Source organism: Alternaria incomplexa, assembly GCF_024043165.1.
Source record: "Alternaria incomplexa strain BMP 0042 chromosome Unknown scaffold_15, whole genome shotgun sequence".
Lineage (NCBI taxonomy): Eukaryota > Fungi > Ascomycota > Dothideomycetes > Pleosporales > Pleosporaceae > Alternaria > Alternaria incomplexa.
Genome location: NW_026249864.1, coordinates 718,580 through 736,535, shown reverse-complemented (window position 1 = coordinate 736,535; position 17,956 = coordinate 718,580). Strand labels below are relative to the sequence as shown.

The 17,956-nt window shown below is 53.8% G+C and overlaps 8 protein-coding genes across 8 annotated transcripts; 7 read left to right on the top strand and 1 right to left on the bottom strand.

Moving 5' to 3' along the window:
• Positions 1-576: 576 nt before the first annotated feature.
• Positions 577-1,629, bottom strand: J4E90_009327 (uncharacterized protein; the record flags this gene model as incomplete). The annotated part of the gene is made up of 3 exons (XM_051438846.1): positions 577-1,054; positions 1,111-1,415; positions 1,465-1,629. 3 exons carry the CDS (start codon positions 1,627-1,629, stop codon positions 577-579), a joined length of 948 nt encoding a protein of 315 aa, XP_051287509.1.
• A 550-nt stretch (positions 1,630-2,179) lies between these two features.
• On the top strand, positions 2,180-3,247 carry J4E90_009326 (uncharacterized protein; the record flags this gene model as incomplete). The annotated part of the gene is made up of 2 exons (XM_051438845.1): positions 2,180-2,343; positions 2,563-3,247. 2 exons carry the CDS (start codon positions 2,180-2,182, stop codon positions 3,245-3,247), a joined length of 849 nt encoding a protein of 282 aa, XP_051287508.1.
• Positions 3,248-4,192: 945 nt separating this feature from the next.
• On the top strand, positions 4,193-5,463 carry J4E90_009325 (uncharacterized protein; the record flags this gene model as incomplete). The annotated part of the gene is made up of 3 exons (XM_051438844.1): positions 4,193-4,373; positions 4,422-4,781; positions 4,832-5,463. The coding sequence occupies 3 exons, from the start codon at positions 4,193-4,195 to the stop codon at positions 5,461-5,463; spliced, it is 1,173 nt and encodes a 390-aa protein (XP_051287507.1).
• Positions 5,464-5,956: 493 nt separating this feature from the next.
• Positions 5,957-7,890, top strand: J4E90_009324 (uncharacterized protein; the record flags this gene model as incomplete). The annotated part of the gene is made up of 3 exons (XM_051438843.1): positions 5,957-6,005; positions 6,076-6,542; positions 6,592-7,890. The coding sequence occupies 3 exons, from the start codon at positions 5,957-5,959 to the stop codon at positions 7,888-7,890; spliced, it is 1,815 nt and encodes a 604-aa protein (XP_051287506.1).
• Positions 7,891-9,782: 1,892 nt separating this feature from the next.
• Positions 9,783-11,079, top strand: J4E90_009323 (uncharacterized protein; the record flags this gene model as incomplete). Its single annotated transcript, XM_051438842.1, has 2 exons — positions 9,783-10,058; positions 10,111-11,079. 2 exons carry the CDS (start codon positions 9,783-9,785, stop codon positions 11,077-11,079), a joined length of 1,245 nt encoding a protein of 414 aa, XP_051287505.1.
• A 1,164-nt stretch (positions 11,080-12,243) lies between these two features.
• On the top strand, positions 12,244-13,037 carry J4E90_009322 (uncharacterized protein; the record flags this gene model as incomplete). Its single annotated transcript, XM_051438841.1, has 2 exons — positions 12,244-12,502; positions 12,574-13,037. 2 exons carry the CDS (start codon positions 12,244-12,246, stop codon positions 13,035-13,037), a joined length of 723 nt encoding a protein of 240 aa, XP_051287504.1.
• A 1,334-nt stretch (positions 13,038-14,371) lies between these two features.
• J4E90_009321 (uncharacterized protein) lies at positions 14,372-15,331 on the top strand (the record flags this gene model as incomplete). Its single annotated transcript, XM_051438840.1, has 2 exons — positions 14,372-14,540; positions 14,592-15,331. The coding sequence occupies 2 exons, from the start codon at positions 14,372-14,374 to the stop codon at positions 15,329-15,331; spliced, it is 909 nt and encodes a 302-aa protein (XP_051287503.1).
• A 687-nt stretch (positions 15,332-16,018) lies between these two features.
• MET3 (Sulfate adenylyltransferase) lies at positions 16,019-17,956 on the top strand (the record flags this gene model as incomplete). Its single annotated transcript, XM_051438839.1, has 4 exons — positions 16,019-16,037; positions 16,097-16,246; positions 16,344-17,261; positions 17,316-17,956. The coding sequence occupies 4 exons, from the start codon at positions 16,019-16,021 to the stop codon at positions 17,954-17,956; spliced, it is 1,728 nt and encodes a 575-aa protein (XP_051287502.1).

Sequence of the window (17,956 nt, the reverse complement as noted above, 5' to 3'; positions counted from 1 at the left end):
CGACGCCAGTGAGGGAGCTGAGGGGCGAAAGAGCCATCGCAGGCGCTGAGTGGCACGCGCATGCTGCGCGATCACACAGCTTGTGAGGTGTGACGACGAATCAGACTTGCAGGTCGGCGCTGCAGGCGGGAGCTAGACGGCTTGTTCCTTGCGCCATCCCTGCTCTTGTACCGAGGAATGTGGGTTAATATCGACGAATCGGGTAATTCAATATAGAACTTCGAGGTAAGAGGTCGGATGAAGTGGAAGGCCTTATCGCGGGGTTGCACAACGCAAGCGATCGCTTGCTGTGCCGTACAGTGCCCGCGGATAGGAAACAGCGTGTGGCGCGAATAACGTTGATGGCCATGGTTCCCAGACTGAGTTTTGAAATGTGGAGCTAGTCTAGTGGAGCAGTCCCTCGACTATCACGAGCCGTCTGGAATTTACGGTCTTTGTGGGCGCGTAAATTCGAGTTAATGGTGTGAGCGTCGTACATACAACAGCGCTTGCCGCTGCGACGGGATCATTGTCGAATGCAAAACCTAGTATTGATCGCCTTGAACTATCCAATGGTAAATTACCTTAACCTTTCCATTACCACCACTTCTCGCACAGCACTCTCTCTGGAGCGACATTATCCTGCTCCTTGATAAACTTCACCATGTCGTCGGTCATGTCTGGGGGCCCGCAGACATAGAAGACGGTGGATTGGGCTTCCTTCCTGTTGCCAACTGCGCTAGAGAGTGCAATATCGTCAATGCGATGCGTCCAGGCACACACTGGCACTTCGGTAGCCGAGTCAATTTGCGGCAGCGTCAGAGACATGAGTGGATGTATCAAGTCACCTTCATTTGTGCCCATCTCGGACCCGTCCCACGTGCCTGTAAAGAATAGCTCAAGGCGGTCTTTGGTCACCTTGAATCTGGGTATGCGGAACAGGTCGAGCACGTCTTGCAGGAAGAGGACTTCGCTCGGGTCGGTTTCGCGCGAAGGGACTTTGGTAGAGTATAGGAAGCGTACTTCGAGGTTCGGGTAGTTCTGGTTTATGTAGGTCATCATTGACATCATAGGGCTGTGGGGTGTTAGCGGGCGAGGCGTGCGACTTGGTCACGGCAGAGCTGGACGCACTTGATTCCAACACCTCCTGCGATGAAGATGGCGCGCTTAATCTTTTTCATGTCCAGACACGGGGGAGGCCACACGAAGCTTCCGCCTACACGCACAGTGACCTCCTTGCCTAGTATCTCCTCCGCCGGCTGCCACAGCCATGCGGCCGGCGGGTTATTAGGGCTCTTCTGGACAGCTAGCTCGAAGTAGGGAACAAAATCGGGATCCGACCGCGGCAGGGCTTCGGAGGGCGACGAGGTAATGGTGAAGCCACCGGCCTTGTCTACATCGGGCACAAAGACATCAAGCCATTGGCCGGGGAGGAACTGACTTATCCATCAGCGCATGTCGCGAGCGAGATGGAGATCGTCATACGTTGAAGCCGTCCTTTTCCTTGATTTCGAATTTAAAGCGCTTGATCCGGTCGTTGACGGGCGTGACTTTGGCGACGGTGGCCGTGTGCAGGTCGTTCTCTCGCGGTTCCGTCGCGGTGCGCTCTTGGTGGCTTAGGATCGCTTTTGCTGAGCGAGCTTGTGGCATGCTGCTCAGCATGCTTCTCTGCGAGGAGAGTCGTCGCTGAAATGAGTGATGGGACAAGAGTCGACGGGCAGGAAGGCTCATAGCAAGAAGAAAGTATCTTACCACGAGGAAAATGTAAGTGGGGACACCAGGTAGAGGGGTCCAATGCGTTATGCAGGATGATCCACTGGGCGGGAGCTTGGACGACAGCCGTTAAGGCTAGCTGACTTCACCCTCACCACGGCATCGGCATCATCTCGGGCCTCCAAATATAGCCAAGTGGCATTGGCCATGAGCCTCCGAGAATGGGCTGACTGCCATCGTGTCGCACGCTGAGCTGTCGCGTTTGACATGTGCGAGTGCGTCGTGTACTAAGCAAGCTATGACGCGTGCGGGAGCCGCGGCTGTCACCGGAGAGCTGAACACCATAAGACAGCAATTGCTCTGCATCCTCCTTTGACACGAACTCATCTGCACGTGCACTGCCCAACACACGACCTATCGTCACTGACTCTACTGCTCAGCCGACAAACACCTCCGATATCTCCAACTCTTACCTGATTCAGGCACAATGTCCGTCGAGGAAGGCACCCATGCTTTGGCTGATGGCAAGCAGCTATATACGAAGACATTCAAGGTATGGTGGAGCCATAGCAATAAGATCGACATTAACGCAATGAGCAGACGGACGGTCCGGCCAAAGCCCGACTTGTGTTCATCCACGGATTCTCAGACGTACGGCTCCCATGGACACAATACTGAATGCATGACTAACGTTGCCTCTAGCACGGTGAGGCCATCTAGCTACATGAATAACTCCCTTCTGACACAGGTCAAGTCAACACGTACGGCGACTTCTTCCCCCATCTAGCGTCTAGAGGCATTGAAGTTTATACGTTCGACCAGAGGTGCGCACGTGCACTGCTTCCAATATTCACTACTGACAAGGCACAGAGGATGGGGCCGATCTGTAGCAAAACACGCCGAGCGAGGAGACACGGGCCCGACTACTCAGGTGCTGGACGACATTACCTCCTTCATCAAGACATTGATCCCGAGCCCTGTCCCGCTCTTCATGATGGGGCATTCCATGGGTGGCGGTGAAACGCTCTGCTATGCCGCACAGGGTCCAGAGGAGGTGCTCAAGCACATTCGCGGCTTCCTCTTGGAGTCGCCCTTCATCGACTTTGACCCCAAGTCCAAGCCATCACCCATCACGGTCTTCTTCGGTAGGGTCGCTGGAAAGCTCATGGCAAAGCGTCAGTTGACCAACAAACTGGATCCAAAACTCATCTCGCGAGACCCAGAGGTCTGCAAGCGATTCGATGAAGACGAGCTCTGTCATGATACCGGCACACTCGAGGGGCTTGCGGGATTGCTCGATCGCACCAATGCTTTGTCCAGTGGGAAGATCATCATACCTGACAATGTTGGAGAGGGTGGCGTAACGAGGATCTGGATTGCTCACGGCGAGCAGGATGGCATCACTAGCTACCATGCCTCGAAACGCCTGTTCGATGCCTTGCAAGTCAAGGACAAGGAGTTCAGATCGTACGCCGGACACTTTCATCGCTGTAAGTATATGTCTGACCCAGTCCATGGTATTGGCACTAACCTTGTCAGTACACGACGAGCCTAGTCCTGATAAAGATGTGTTCCGGGACGACGTCGTAAACTGGGTACTGGCTCGCGTGACGGACCCTGTGGGTGACGATAGTGCGAAGCCAAGGCTATGAATCTGTGTAGAAGCTCTCTAGAATAGGAAACAAGCGCGCTGGCAACGTAATCACGATACGATTATCTTTAGGTGTGCATTGCTTGGCCCAACTCGTACGTACACGCGCGGCTCCCGAGGCGCAAGGCGGAGGATCTCCAGGCCCATGTCCCTGCAGGAAATTGACGACGGCACGGGAGTGATGCATGAAGGTTGCAATGACATAGTGTGCGGTTGTTAAATTTGGCAACGTTCGTGATCGTAGCAGTAGAAGTCATCATTATTGATTGGACTATCCCTTTGTTTAACCTGTGGCAGGTAGAGCATGAGATTGCTTACAGATTGAAAATATACACCGGCATTGTGTTCTCCTGGTCCTGCTATCAAAAGTGCGGTGGTCTGCGAGTGGGACGGATGGTGGCGCCCCCACAATTGCCGTGTGTTGACGCAAAAGGCGCCATGAGAGGCCAGGCTCGAGGGCCGATAGCAACCGCGAAAGAGGCTCCAAATTGTCTTGGAAGTATTCGCAGCGAGTGGCATTGAGGCATCCCGCAGTACTGAGAGGCGCAACGGCTGCCACCACATCCCATGTTACTGCGCACCGCCTGCAGCAATGGACATGGCCTGCGTGTCCAGTTTAGCCAGCGTGCACGCGTCTCACTCCACGACTCCTCTACGCAACCCTCGGTGCGACGACACGTCCTATCACGTCACGCCTACAAACCTCCTACCTGCCGCCCCAAATTGCGCGTCCTGTGCACGCAGACGACGACCAAAGGTGCCCAGTACCTCGCCATCCCGTCGCATACAGCGCCTCTCCGCAACTGGTCGACGACCGTCCACCGCAAACCACTCTTTTCCCCTTCCACCATGACGGGCGCCACGCAGAAAAGAGGCCACGCCGGTCATCACCACCATAACCACGACAACACCTTCCTCTTGTCCAAGAACAAGAATGACGCCGGCGTGCGCATTACCAAGATTGGCCTCTACGTCAACCTGGGCATGGCTGTCAGCAAGGGCTTCGGAGGCTACGTCTTCAATAGTCAGGGTGAGATGGTCAGGCGCGTCGATATGCACGTCTACTAACACCTGCCAGCACTCATTGCCGACGCCATCCACAGCCTCACCGACCTCGTGAGCGACATCATGACGCTGGCAACCGTCGGCTGGTCCCTCAAGCCCCCTACAGACCGCTTCCCCAGCGGGTATGGAAAGGTGGAGAGTCTGGGCTCGCTCGGTGTCAGTGGCATCTTGCTCGCAGGCGGCTTCTTCATGGGCTGGACTGCGCTGCTTGCCCTATGCAAGCAGTTCTTCCCCGAAGCCGCTGAGGTTGCGGAGCAATGGGGGCTTATACCACACCACCACCACCACGGCATCGACGACTTGGGCCCCAACATCAATGCTATATGGCTTGCTGCTGGCTCAATCGTCATTAAGGAATGGCTCTATAGAGCGAGTAAGCACACCCGTAACAACACAGCAAGCGCCCGCTGACAACCATTCCAGCCCTCAAGATCGCCAAAGAGCGCAAATCGACGGTCCTCGCCTCCAACGCCTACCACCACCGCGTCGACTCCCTTACTGCCTTCGTCGCTCTCCTCCTCATCGCCGGCTCCAACGTCCTCAACAATGCAAAATGGCTAGACCCCATCGGTGGGCTCGTCATCTCGCTCATGGTGGTCCAAGCTGGTTGGGGAAACACTAAGCAAGCGCTACTCGAACTGGCAGACGTCGGCGTAGACCAGGAGATGAAGGACAACGTGCGGAAAGCAGCGACTGACGCTGTCAAGGATGTCACTACCGCATCAGAGCCAGTCAATGTGCGAGCGATTCAGGGTGTCAAAGCTGGCCAGAACTACCTCATGGATATCGAGATTGGCGTCTCTGGCACCTGGACTGTTGACCAGACACGCGACGTCGAGAACGCAATCCGGGACCGCGTCGGTGTCAATGTGCGCGGCGTAAAAAAGGTGCGCGTGCGCTTTGTGACCAACTCGGCGCAAGCACCAGACTTTCTCGACGAGTTCATCCCTGGCGACTCTACTGCGGCGGCGAGCCAAAAATCTGAGGCAGAACATGACCACGACCACGACCACGATCACGAAACTACCGATGGCAACGCAAGGCGAAGGAAATGATTGGTGTACACCTATAGACAAGCATAGCTGGGCGTTCTGGAGTTGGGCACTGCAACTACCCGGCGGCATATGCGAGACATCGGACACTTGTATATATTCTGAATATCCATCACCTGAATTCAACCCCGGCCCACGCTCTAGACTCGTACTTCCCCACGCTAACGAAATTCCCTAGATGGCATCGGCGTTTGGCCGAGATGCAACTCCAAAAAGTCACAGCCGTACTCACGATGTCTCGGCACGAATTTATCCGCCATCCAATAATCCCACGCCAAAGTACTGGCGCTTCTGCAGGCACCGCCGGCAAAATTGCCTGTGATGTAGCGCGTCCGTCAATGTGGGTCTTGCGTAAGTGTGCCGTAGCCGTATCGTGGATGTGAGGCAGGGACCTCTAACACTACGAGATATGGTCTGCTTATTTTAGCCATGTTTCGTCAACATAACACCCTAACATTATCTTCACAGTTCGAAACCTCACTGACACACTTCGACCATGGCTGATCAGTTCTTGGGCTTCGATTTGAGCACTCAGCAACTCAAAGGTGCGAATACCCCACTAGAGCTACCCCACCATCTGGTCTTCCAGCTTGGACTGACATTGCCGTGTTCTAGGTATCATCGTCGGTTCCGATCTCAAACTTATCCACGAAGCCAAAGTCGATTTCGATGCCGATCTCTCCAAATATGGCATTGAGAAGGGTGTCCTCACAAACCCTGCTGAGGGCGAGGTTTTCGCGCCCGTCGCCCTGTGGCTCGAAGCCATTGATCTTGTCCTGCAGCGATTGAAGGAGCAGGGTGCCGACTTCTCCAAGATCCAGGGTATCTCGGGTGCGGGCATGCAACATGGTACCGTGTTCTGGAGCAAAGATGCAGAGACACTACTTGGCAGTATGGATGCTGGAAAGACACTGCTCGAGCAGCTGGAAGGCGGTGCCAAGGGCGAGAGGAAGGGTGCCTTCAGCCACCCCTTCAGTCCAAACTGGCAGGACGCAAGTACACAGAAGCAGTGCGAAGCTTTTGATGCGACACTGCAAGAACCGAGGAACCTGGCCCTAGCTACTGGAAGTAGCGCCCATCATGTAAGTTTCCAGCACTCTCCAAGACTTTGTCAATGCTAACACCATACAGCGCTTCAGTGGCCCTCAGATCCTTCGCTTCCACGACAAATACCCCGAAGCCTACAAAGCGACCGCTCGCATCTCCCTCGTATCCTCTTTCCTCGCTTCCGTCTTTCTCGGCAAAGTCGCCCCCATCGATATCGGAGACGTATGCGGAGCCAACCTGTGGGACATCAAGAATGGTCGCTGGCATGAGGATCTTCTTGCGCTCGCAGCTGGAGGGAGTGACGGCGTCGAGGACCTCAAGAAGAAGCTCGGAGGTGTTCCGGAAGATGGTGGCTCAAGCTTCGGTACCGTCTCGCCATACTTCAGCAAGCGCTATGGGTTCCCATCGTCGGCTCAGGTCATTGCGTTCACTGGTGACAACCCATCGACCATCCTTGCCCTTCCTCTACGCGCGTCCGACGCCATCGTCTCGCTAGGGACCTCAACAACATTCCTTATGTCTACACCCCAGTATAGGCCCGACCCAGCATACCATTTCATGAACCACCCCACCACAGCAGGCCTCTACATGTTCATGCTCTGCTACAAGAATGGTGGTCTAGCACGCGAGCACATCCGCGACGCCATCAACAAAGCCTCAGGCTCATCCGACAAGTCCTGGGACAAGTTCAACGAGACAGCCCTCACAACTCCTGCACTTGGCCAAGCTCAACCCTCCGATCCTATGCGTCTAGGTCTCTTCTTCCCCCGACCAGAAATTGTACCAAACGTCAAGGCAGGAACATGGCGATTCCTTTCCAAAGATAATCAGCTCTCGCCCATAGCACCAGAAGCTGCCCAAGGCAAGACAGAGGACAAATCTTGGCCCGTTCCTCAAGCCGACGCCCGTGCAATCCTCGAATCCCAGTTCCTGTCATTGAGACTGCGCTCTCAGTCCCTTGTCGAACCCCAGGGCTCCCTTCCCGCACAACCCCGCAGAATCTACATGGTTGGCGGTGGTGCCGTGAACCCCGCCATCGCCGAACTTGCCGGTCAAGTTCTTGGTGGCTCAGATGGTGTATACAAACTTGAGATTGGAGGAAATGCTTGCGCTCTCGGAGCCGCTTACAAAGCTGCCTGGGGCGTACAACGTTCGTCTCCACAGGAGAAGTTTGAGGATTTCCTTGAGGCGCGATGGAATGAGGAGGGCTTTGTCAAGAAGATCTGTGAAGGCTATAGGAAGGGTGTTTTCGAACAGTATGGCGATGCACTCAAGGCTTTCGATGAGGTAGAGAAGGTAGCACTCAGGGAGAAGGGTGAGGCCGAGAAAACGGATGCTACCAAAGAGGCTATGGGGCTGCAAGGCCTGGATAGCCAGAGGTAAGATGGTGGTAGTGTAGAAGATTCTGAATATCACTTGATTTTTTGGGCTCACATCCCTTAAAAACGAATTTCTTAGCTAACCGACCATCTGGTAACACTGTTCAAGGTTGTGTTTTTCGTTTGACGGACATGTGACGGCGCGCCAACTTGACGTAACCTTCAACACCCCAGCTCCACATTATCAAACTTTCAAGGTTATCATATTTGACACTTCTCCACTTGCCGCCAACACCATAATCATTCGCGCATACCGCTCCACGCATTGAAACATGTCTGGAGATACCCAAAATCACATTGTATGCGTTGGTGCCGTCTACATCGACACCATATTGACGTATGTATCAACACTCCGCGACAACCCCCAAACCCAAAAGCTTACTAAATTTCGAGTGTTCAGAGTCCCACACTTCCCCATAGAAGATGAGAAACTACGCGCCAAAGCTCTCACGCGAAGAAGAGGAGGAAATACGGCAAACAGTCTAGAGGTGTTATCGCAGCTACAACGACATGACCCTGAAGGAGCACGTCTCAACCCCACGAATCTGCATCTGCTGGCTGTACTTCCTGAAGAGCAATCCGCAGCTTCTCAATTCATATCTATATCGCTTCCTGGGGTAAACATATCCGACGTAAGCCTCTTCCGCAACCAGCACCAAGAAGCCGCGTCAAGCTACATCATCCAAAGCGAAGAGAACCGTTCACGCACAATCGTCAGCATCAACCAGCTCCCCGAGATGCAAGCCGAAGAATTTATCCATCAAGTCTGTAAATTCACTACACAACAGGGACAGACATGGAAGAAAGCGTGGTTCCATTTCGAAGGCCGTGTCCCAGAGATCACACTGCATTGTGTCCGCTTCCTCCGCGAAACATACCCTCATTTCAAAATTAGCGTCGAGTGCGAGAAGCCTGAGCGGACGGGCATGGCTGAGGTGGCGCAGTACGGAGATGTAGTGTTTTACTCGAAACTGTGGGCCGTGAAGAATGGGTATGAGGATGCGAGAAGCTTTCTCGAAGCCAAACGCGATGAGACGAGAGATGGGGCTCTACTGTGTTGCACATGGGGTTCTGGAGGTGCTACGGCGGTTGAAAAGGGGGGTGAGGAGGTTTGGGCGGATGTCAAGGCGTGGCAGGCAGATGGGAAGGATGGGGCAAGGGTTGTGGATACGATTGGGGCTGGGGATACTTTTATTGCGGGGATGCTTTTTGCGGTTAATGAGCATGAGGAGTGGGGGTTGCAAAGGAAATTGGAGTTTGCGAATGAGCTGGCTGGGAGGAAGGTTGTGCAGGAGGGTTTTGGGGGTTTGGGGAGGAGGATGTGGTAGCTGGTGAAAGATAACGCGCTACTTGCTTTGCGATTGCTCTGGCCTATAAGGACTAGACACCTGGGTATGCAAAAAGTAAACCTACGTACAGCAACGGACGCTTGACAGCGAGTGCTTGCAAGCGTCCGCGCTTCTAGTGTTTCGTGTTCGCAGAGAGCGCCTTGCAGAAGTAGTTCGATTCGCTCGAGACAGATCATGACGCTTCCAAATCATGGACTGGAAAGATGCGTTCGAGACCTGATCTTCAATCCAGTTTTAATCATTGGTCAGTTGAGGCGGACTAGATCGAAGACGCAGGCGGGAAAGGGTCTCCCGGAGCAGCTTCCGACCACCCATCGCACGCGTGCATCTCGAAGAACTGGAATCATTGACGCGCTACCCCGCATTATCTTGAGCTATCGTACCCGGAATGAAACATGGAGAAGAGCAGATGTCGGCGAGGCGGAAGCTAGATGCAGTTGCGGGGTGACCACGGGGACTGTGTTGGTGCCTTAAGAAGGCCACCGTCCATGTAGCAGCATGCGGCGAAGCAAGGAGTACCTACACACATAACCAGCAATTCATCAGCATGAGTGGAACTAAGATCGAAACATGCCCTATGGGGTACCACCAAATTCAAAATATCCACAATGGCAAAGTACCGAGCGGCACCGTCAAAGCTGGTGGGCAAGACAAGAAGGCTACTGGTGAATACATCAAATGGGATGCGCCAGGTGTTGAGAACATTCCAGACGATGAGCAAGAGAAGATCAAGGAGGTTTCTGCTCAGTTCAATCGTTTCCAGATGATGAACTTCAATGAGCATATGCATTGTTTGAGGGGCACGCATTTGAAGACTCAGGGTGTAAGTATTTCCTGAGGCTTCTCGAGATAAACGTTACTGATAGCATGGGTAGTGCGTTATGGGCAAATTCACGGTGCACGACAATCTACCTAAACATCTCGCCCAAGGAATGTTCGCAAAGCCCGGTACCTACGATGTAATCATGCGGTACTCGTCTCTAACGCCCAAGATCTTGCCCGACAACCTGGCAGCGCCACGCGGCATTGGCATGAAGGTCTTTGGTATCGAGGGCGAGAAGTTATGGGGAGAAGACAAGAAGACGCAAGACTGGACCTTCAACAACTACCCGGTATTGGAGCTGCGTGATCCCCAAACCACATACGATATTGCAGACGCACTGGAGCGAAACTGGAACGACTTGCCTACCTTTGCAGACGAGCAGAGCAAACGCGTTGATGCCGACGTAGCAACACTCGGCGGACAACTGCCGAAACAACACATGGTTGCTATGCCCGAGTACTCACAATCAGCCTACCGCCACGGAGCCTACATAGCCAAATACGGTGTCTTCCCCAATAGCAAGTTCCAAAAGGACCTTGAGAACACCGAAGTCAAAGACTCAGACCCCATCAATATCCTCTCGCAGACCCTTCGCACACACCACCTCAACAACACTATAACCTACAGCTTCTGCGCGCAACTCTTGCAGGACCTCACCGAACAGCCCGTCGACGACATTGGCATCGAATGGGACCCCAAGAAATATCCATTTGAACAAATCGCTACCATTGAGTTCCCGCCGCAGGACTCGTGGCTACCTGAGTTTAGGACGTGGTGGGATGATCGCATCACGGTGAACAGCTGGCATGGATTGAAGGAGCACCAACCGCTTGGAAGCACCAACCGAATGCGCAGGGTAGTTTACGCCGAGAGTAGGAAGTTGAGGCTGAAGGTTAATGGGTATAAGGAAGAAGACTATGTGGAGCCCGCGGGGCTTGGTGATATTCCTGGAAAGGGTGTGGAGGCGCCGCAGTTGGACTTGAAGTATCAGAGTGCTATTACTACTGCCGAGGTTGCATGATTGAGAAATTTAAGGTAGCTAGATGTAGGTTGTGGAACGGAAGTGCTTTTCTTAGATGTATTTGTGTAAGGTTTCGGATGTATGCGCGTCCCCTGGGTGAAGTCTGTCTGATGCGTGAATAAGTCCGAAATGTCATTGAAGCTGCTAAACTAATGTATCTAGTAATAAGTGCAGTTGGAATACATGCAGCTTACAGGTAGGAAGTGACAAGGTACCTAGGTAGGTGCGACTTCCGCAAGTGGCGGCTCCCCGCACATGCGCATGCTAAGTACCTGCAGCTAACTCACTGGGCCAACAGCAACAACAACAACAACGATTAGTTCACTCTACAAGAATACATGAACCATATTTCGCTTCGTGCTTGCGAGACTGTGAGTGAGCTACAGCTGTCAAACATGCGAATCCCTTCTTTATCTTTACTGACATGTGGAGCAGTCTACATCTCAACTCTAACCACAGCTGCAAGCATCGTCACCGTCTTCCCTCATATCAGAATGTCGTCTAGTGAAAGAATGGTGAGTGCTTTTAAGTGAAAGAAGAGCTATCTGGCGCTACAATGCTGTCACTGAACAAGACATACTAACGTGACAAAGGCGTATCCCTACGGCAAGCCATACTCAACGCCCTCGAATGGTACACAACATGACGAGAACAAACTATGGATGCAGATACAATATGAAGCATACAAAGATGGTATCGACCTAACAGTATTGCCTTTTGCCAAAGAAGCTATTGCGAGCATCGCTTCGCTAGCGAGTAGCATGGTGAATGTGAAGGAATTTGACTTCTCGACCTCAAAGAGGGTCGATACGCATACACAGTAAGCTCAAATGCTACACAACACAGTGTCAAAGACGCACGTTTGTGTGCCGATGTACTGACAAATCTTATAGCCCCATCCCAGACTGGTTCCGAGCCCTCGAATTGAACGCTGCAGGCCGCGCAACGCCGTCTTGGAACGTATCGTCCCACCTCATATTCATGAGTGAACACCACATCGCTCATTCTGTACTCTGCGTGTCCACACCCCAGGCCAACGCCTTCTTGACTGAAAGAGACGAAGAGCTGAGAAAGAAGAAGACAGTTGCCCTTGCGCGTTTACTCAACTCCTTTACAGCAGAACTTTGCAGGATCTATCCAGAGAGATTTAGTTGGTTGGCCATTATGCCGTTACCACATGTGGAAGAATCGATTACGGAGTTGAAGCGCGTGTTTGGAATGGTGGGGAAACAGCCAGTGGGTGTTGGTGTGCTAACAAACCACGAGGGGATGTACCCGGGAGACGAGACTTTCGATCCATTGTGGGAGTACCTACAAGAGAGATCCGCAAAGATGGGAAGCGATGGGAGGGAGGTCGTCTTTGTGCATCCAACAGAGCCCATTATCAAGCTCGACGATGGCCGATTGATAAATTCTCGACCATGTGAGTTCTCTTTTCCCAAACCCGGTCCCCCAAACGACCAAGAGCTAGAGCGAGCTGACAACATGCCACAGCACCTCTTCGCTCCGGTCTCGGAGAATTCTACTTCGAAACTGCGCGCGCCATCTCGAGTCTAACAGCCTCATCCACATTCCTCAAGTTCCCGTCCCTCCACTACCGCATATCCCACGGCGCAGGCGCTTTCCCCGATATCTCCGAGCGTTTCCTTCTCGGCTTCCCCAACATCTCGACCGCAGCAAGGGAAGCCTACAAAACACGCTTTTGGTACGATAGTGCAGGACCAGTCTGGCCAAATCAGGTCAAAGGGCTGACGGAAGGAATGGGTATTCCAGTTAGTCAGATGGTGTTTGGGACGGATTATCCGTATGGCATCGGGTTTTGGGATGTGGATGCTAATATTGATGGGTTGGCATGGGCGGGAGAATTAAGGTTTGAGGAGAAGGAGAAGGTGTTTTGGGGGAATGCGAAGGAGTTGTGGAGAGGGAAGATTGCCTTGTTGGATGGTATGGAAGAGTAGACTGATGAAAATGTTACCAGTCTCTGCAATCTACCTTGATAGAAAGACAGTGAGAGTTGTTCGTTCCAATGAACGTGGTTGTGGTGTTGATGCATATCTAAGTACTGCCCTAGCTGCCGAAGTTGCGCGACAGTGTTGAAGCTCACCAGTACATCGTTGCTACCATTCGCATGGTTTCGGGGTACGTTCTCAATCTTCGCGCATCCACAGGAGTAGCCATTAAATTCGGGCATGATGCTTGCACAAAAGTTAAGAACGACTTGTTGATTGCGGCAATAAACTCCATCCAATTGATATAGAGTTGTAGACCATGCCGGTTAGCCGCGGCCATTTAGTGCGACAAGCGACCTTCGACCCCGCCGTGACATCCGCCACCATTCACGACAACAACAGCACCGACAACACGACATAGGATTATCACGAAGCGCCCAGGCAAGAATCGCGCGACATGATTACCCACAGAAAGGCGCATGCTTGCTGCAGATTCAAGAATCAGGACGACGGTTCTCGCGCCCCATGAGTATAAGGTGCACCGAGTCGTGCAGGAGGCTAGAAAAATTGTTCAGCCTCAAGCATGGACAGCTATAGGTAAATATACCTGACGTTCCACAACGACTCACACTAACCGATGGTTTTACAGTAAATCCTGATGCGTGTTACAAGTCTTCTGGGCGAAGCCCCGGACGCGATCGCCCGGCGCTTGCCGATGGGCCGGGGCACTCCACCAACTCCATACTGTCAACAGAGGCAAACATCAAGAGAAAGTCAAGATGAGACAACATGGCATTCCTCAGCCCACCATTAGGCAGTCCGTCCGTCCGTCTAGTCCGTCAGCCAGAGCCAGATCACCATGACTTCAGCCATTCGCATTGTTCGGTAATCGTCCACGGGATGACGTTGATGACAAAACCTCAAACCATCGGGCGATTTCCAACCAACGCACAGCCGCGGAGTGCATGAGCATAGACGTCGTCCGAGCCTCAGAAGTAGCAAAACGTCTACTGCCGCCGAATGATTGGCGAGACTGCCTTACATAAGGCTGGCAGGAAGAGTTTTGCTCCACCATGTACTAGCGCGAATTGCGTGATCGCACGTCTTCACCCCCAGCTATCGCACCTTGCGGAGATGGTTACAAAGCGATCCCGATGGCGGCGCCCAATATATACTCCAGGCCGTGGTCGCTCTCCCTCTTCCCACCTCCAGACTCAAACGATTGATAATAGTAGTTTCTCCTGGGAAGCCTCCATTTAGACACCAACCCACAAAGACATACTCCTTCTGGCTTCTCCGCACGTGCCTGCCATACCCCAAACTTCCGCCACACCATCTTGAAGATGTCGTCACCATTGTTCGCAAAGGTTGACGCCTACAAGCAGCCTACACTTCGCGAGGAGTCTGGCTATGCTTCAGCCGAATCCAGTCAGGAGAGCCTACCTGAGATCTACTTCACGAAGCCTCATTTGAAGTTCATCAACGCCCAGCTCCAGAAGCTTGAGCCGCAAGGTACGTGATAGCACTTTACTCCTGAAAATTTCCTGAACTAACTTGGAGTAGACATCCTCCGATGGTGCATCACATCTCTGCCTGGACTATTCCAGACCACAGCCTTTGGTCTTACTGGCCTGGTCACAGTGGACATGCTTTCGAAGCTCGATGGACCTTTGAAGCACAACATCGACTTGATCTTCCTAGACACTCTCTACCACTTCGACGAAACCTATGCCCTTGTTGACCGGGTAAGGAGGCGATACGGAACACCGGTACACGTCTACAAGCCTGCTGGCTGCGACAACGTCAACGACTTCACTGCCAAGCACGGTGACAAGCTGTGGGACACCAACGACGAACTTTACGACTACGTTGCCAAGGTGGAGCCTGCTGAGCGTGCCTACTCTGAACTTCAGGTCAAGGCTGTCTTGACTGGTCGCCGACGTAGCCAAGGTGGCAAGCGTGGAGATCTGGACATCATCGAGGTGGACGAGGCCGGCCTCATCAAGATCAACCCTCTCGCCAACTGGAACTTCGCCCAGGTCAAGGAGTACGTCGACGCCAACGACGTCCCATACAACGACCTTCTCAACCAGGGTTACAAGAGTGTCGGTGACTGGCACTCTACACAGCCAGTAGCTGCCGGAGAGGACGAGCGAGCAGGACGCTGGAAGGGCAAGAACAAGTCCGAGTGCGGCATCCACAACCCCAAGTCACGATATGCCCAGTTCCTCCAAGAGCAGGCGATGAAGCAGCAAAACGAGGACCTAGCCAACAAGCTGCAACAAGTCTCTTTGAACGTTTAGGGTGATATAGGATGTCTTGATTCCTACTTGTTGTACCGCATTAGCATGGGCGTTTGGGTTATTTATGGGACATGGCATAGCATGGGGTTTGGGTCACGAAAGAATGGGGTTTGCGGCAGTCGCATCCGATTATGTATATACGGGGCCGAGATACCACCGACGCAGGAGCCAATGATGCTCCGGCATGAATCAAACGAATTTCCAGCATTGCGCTAGACCTGTCATATACGTGAGGTGTTCCTGAAAATCGCTAAAGCGCAACACAAACTGCAGGACATGGTGCTCCTTCTCCGCTCCGCTCACGTCACTGTGGTCGCGTCGCCCAACGAAAAGCCGGGTGAGACAGGCTCTAACTATCGCGTGCAATTGCGCAATCGCTTCCAAGATCTGCCGACCCATACAACAACCCGCTTTGTGCCCTAGTCTCTGCAAGCAGAGAAAATCCAGAGAAGCCTATGGTCAACAATCGGGGATATGGCGCCTGAAGTGTCCGTAGAACCCGGGGAATAAAAAGCCCTTTCCACCCGTCCCGCCTTGTAGTCCTTAGTCGCGCATCTTTCTGTCTGAGTGACCCAAAACCTCCTTCGCGAAGCCAGTCTTGTATAGTCAGGAACGACATCAAGTCTTCGCCGAAATACCTGACCAGATCCACCACCGGATTCTATATTCCTCACATATTCTTTAGACATGGCGAACGCACCCCATGGTGAGTTGATCAACAGAGTCGCTGGAGTTGGTCACGAATGCTGACGGAGGGGACAACAGGCGGCGTCCTCAAGGACCTGATCGCACGCGATGCGCCCCGACGCAAGGAACTGTTCGAGGAGGCTGAGAAGCTTCCGGCTATTGTTCTGTCCGAGAGGCAGCTCTGCGACTTGGAGCTCATCCTAAACGGAGGTTTTTCACCTCTGGAGGGTAAGTCGTCATCCCGCAGCGCTAGGCGAGGGGCAGCGAAGGCGCCCCTCGTGTTTGCGATGTTTGCAGCAGCACGGCCCCTGACAGCATGATGCAGGTTTCATGAACCAGAAGGACTACGACGGCGTAGTGTCCGACAACCGTCTCGCCGACGGCAACCTCTTCTCCATTCCCATCACACTCGACATCTCGAAACAGACCATCGATGAGGTCGGCGTCAAGCAAGGCGCCCGCATCGCCCTGCGCGACTTCCGCGACGACCGCAACCTGGCCATCATCACCGTCGACGATGTCTACCAGCCGGACAAGGAGAAGGAGGCCCGCGAGGTCTTCGACAAGGACAACGACGTAGCACACCCCGCCATCAAGTACCTCTACGAGACGGTCAAGGAGTACTACGTCGGCGGCAAGCTCGAGGCCATCGACCGCCTGGAGCACTACGACTATGTCGGCCTCCGATACACCCCCGCGGAGCTGCGTCTGCACTTCGACAAGCTTGGCTGGTCCAAGGTCGTCGCTTTCCAGACGAGGAACCCCATGCACCGCGCTCACCGTGAGCTCACCGTCCGCGCTGCCCGCGCCCGCCAGGCCAACGTCCTCATCCACCCCGTTGTCGGCCTGACCAAGCCCGGTGACATTGACCACTTCACCCGTGTCCGTGTCTACCAGGCGCTGATGCCCCGCTACCCCAACGGCATGGCCGTCCTTGCTCTTCTGCCTCTGGCTATGCGCATGGCTGGTCCCCGTGAGGCCATCTGGCACGCCATCATCCGCAAGAACCATGGTGCCACCCACTTCATTGTCGGCCGTGACCACGCTGGCCCGGGCAAGAACTCCAAGGGTGTCGACTTCTACGGTCCATACGACGCCCAGGACGCCGTCGAGAAGTACAGGGACGAGCTCGGCATCGAGGTTGTTCCCTTCCTCCAGATGACCTACCTTCCCGACTCGGACGAGTACAAGCCCAAGAACGAGGTTGAGCAGGGCATCAAGACCCTCGACATCTCCGGAACTGGTACGTCAATTGCATTGCCTTCACTTAGGGGTTGGAAACTAACATTTTGAACAGAGCTCCGCAAGCGCCTCCGAACCGGCCAGGAGATCCCCGAATGGTTCTCATACCCCGAAGTCGTTCGCGTCCTTCGCGAATCCCACCCCCCTCGCAGCCAACAGGGTTTCACTGTCTTCCTGACAGGTTACCAGAACTCCGGCAAGGACGCTATCGCACGCGCTCTCAACGTTACCCTCAACCAGCAGGGCGGTCGCTCCGTCTCGCTCCTCCTCGGTGACACCATCCGCAGTGAGCTCTCCAGCGAGCTGGGCTTCAGCCGATCCGACCGCGACAAGAACATTGCCCGCATCTCCTTCGTAGCCGCCGAGCTCACCAAGGCTGGTGCGGCAGCCATCGTTGCGCCCATTGCTCCTTTCGAGGACTCAAGAAAGGCAGCCCGCCAGACTGTAGAGCGATACGGATCCTTCTACCTGATCCACGTTTCTACCCCGCTCGAGCATGCGGAGAAGACCGACAAGCGGGGTGTATACGCCAAGGCGCGCGCCGGTGAGATCAAGGGTTTCACTGGTGTCGACGACCCGTATGAGGTGCCCGCCAACGCTGACCTGACTGTCGACCTGTCGACTACCAACGTCAGGACAGCCGTCCACCAGATTGTCCTGCTTTTGGAGAGCCAGGGTCTTCTGACACAGTTGTAG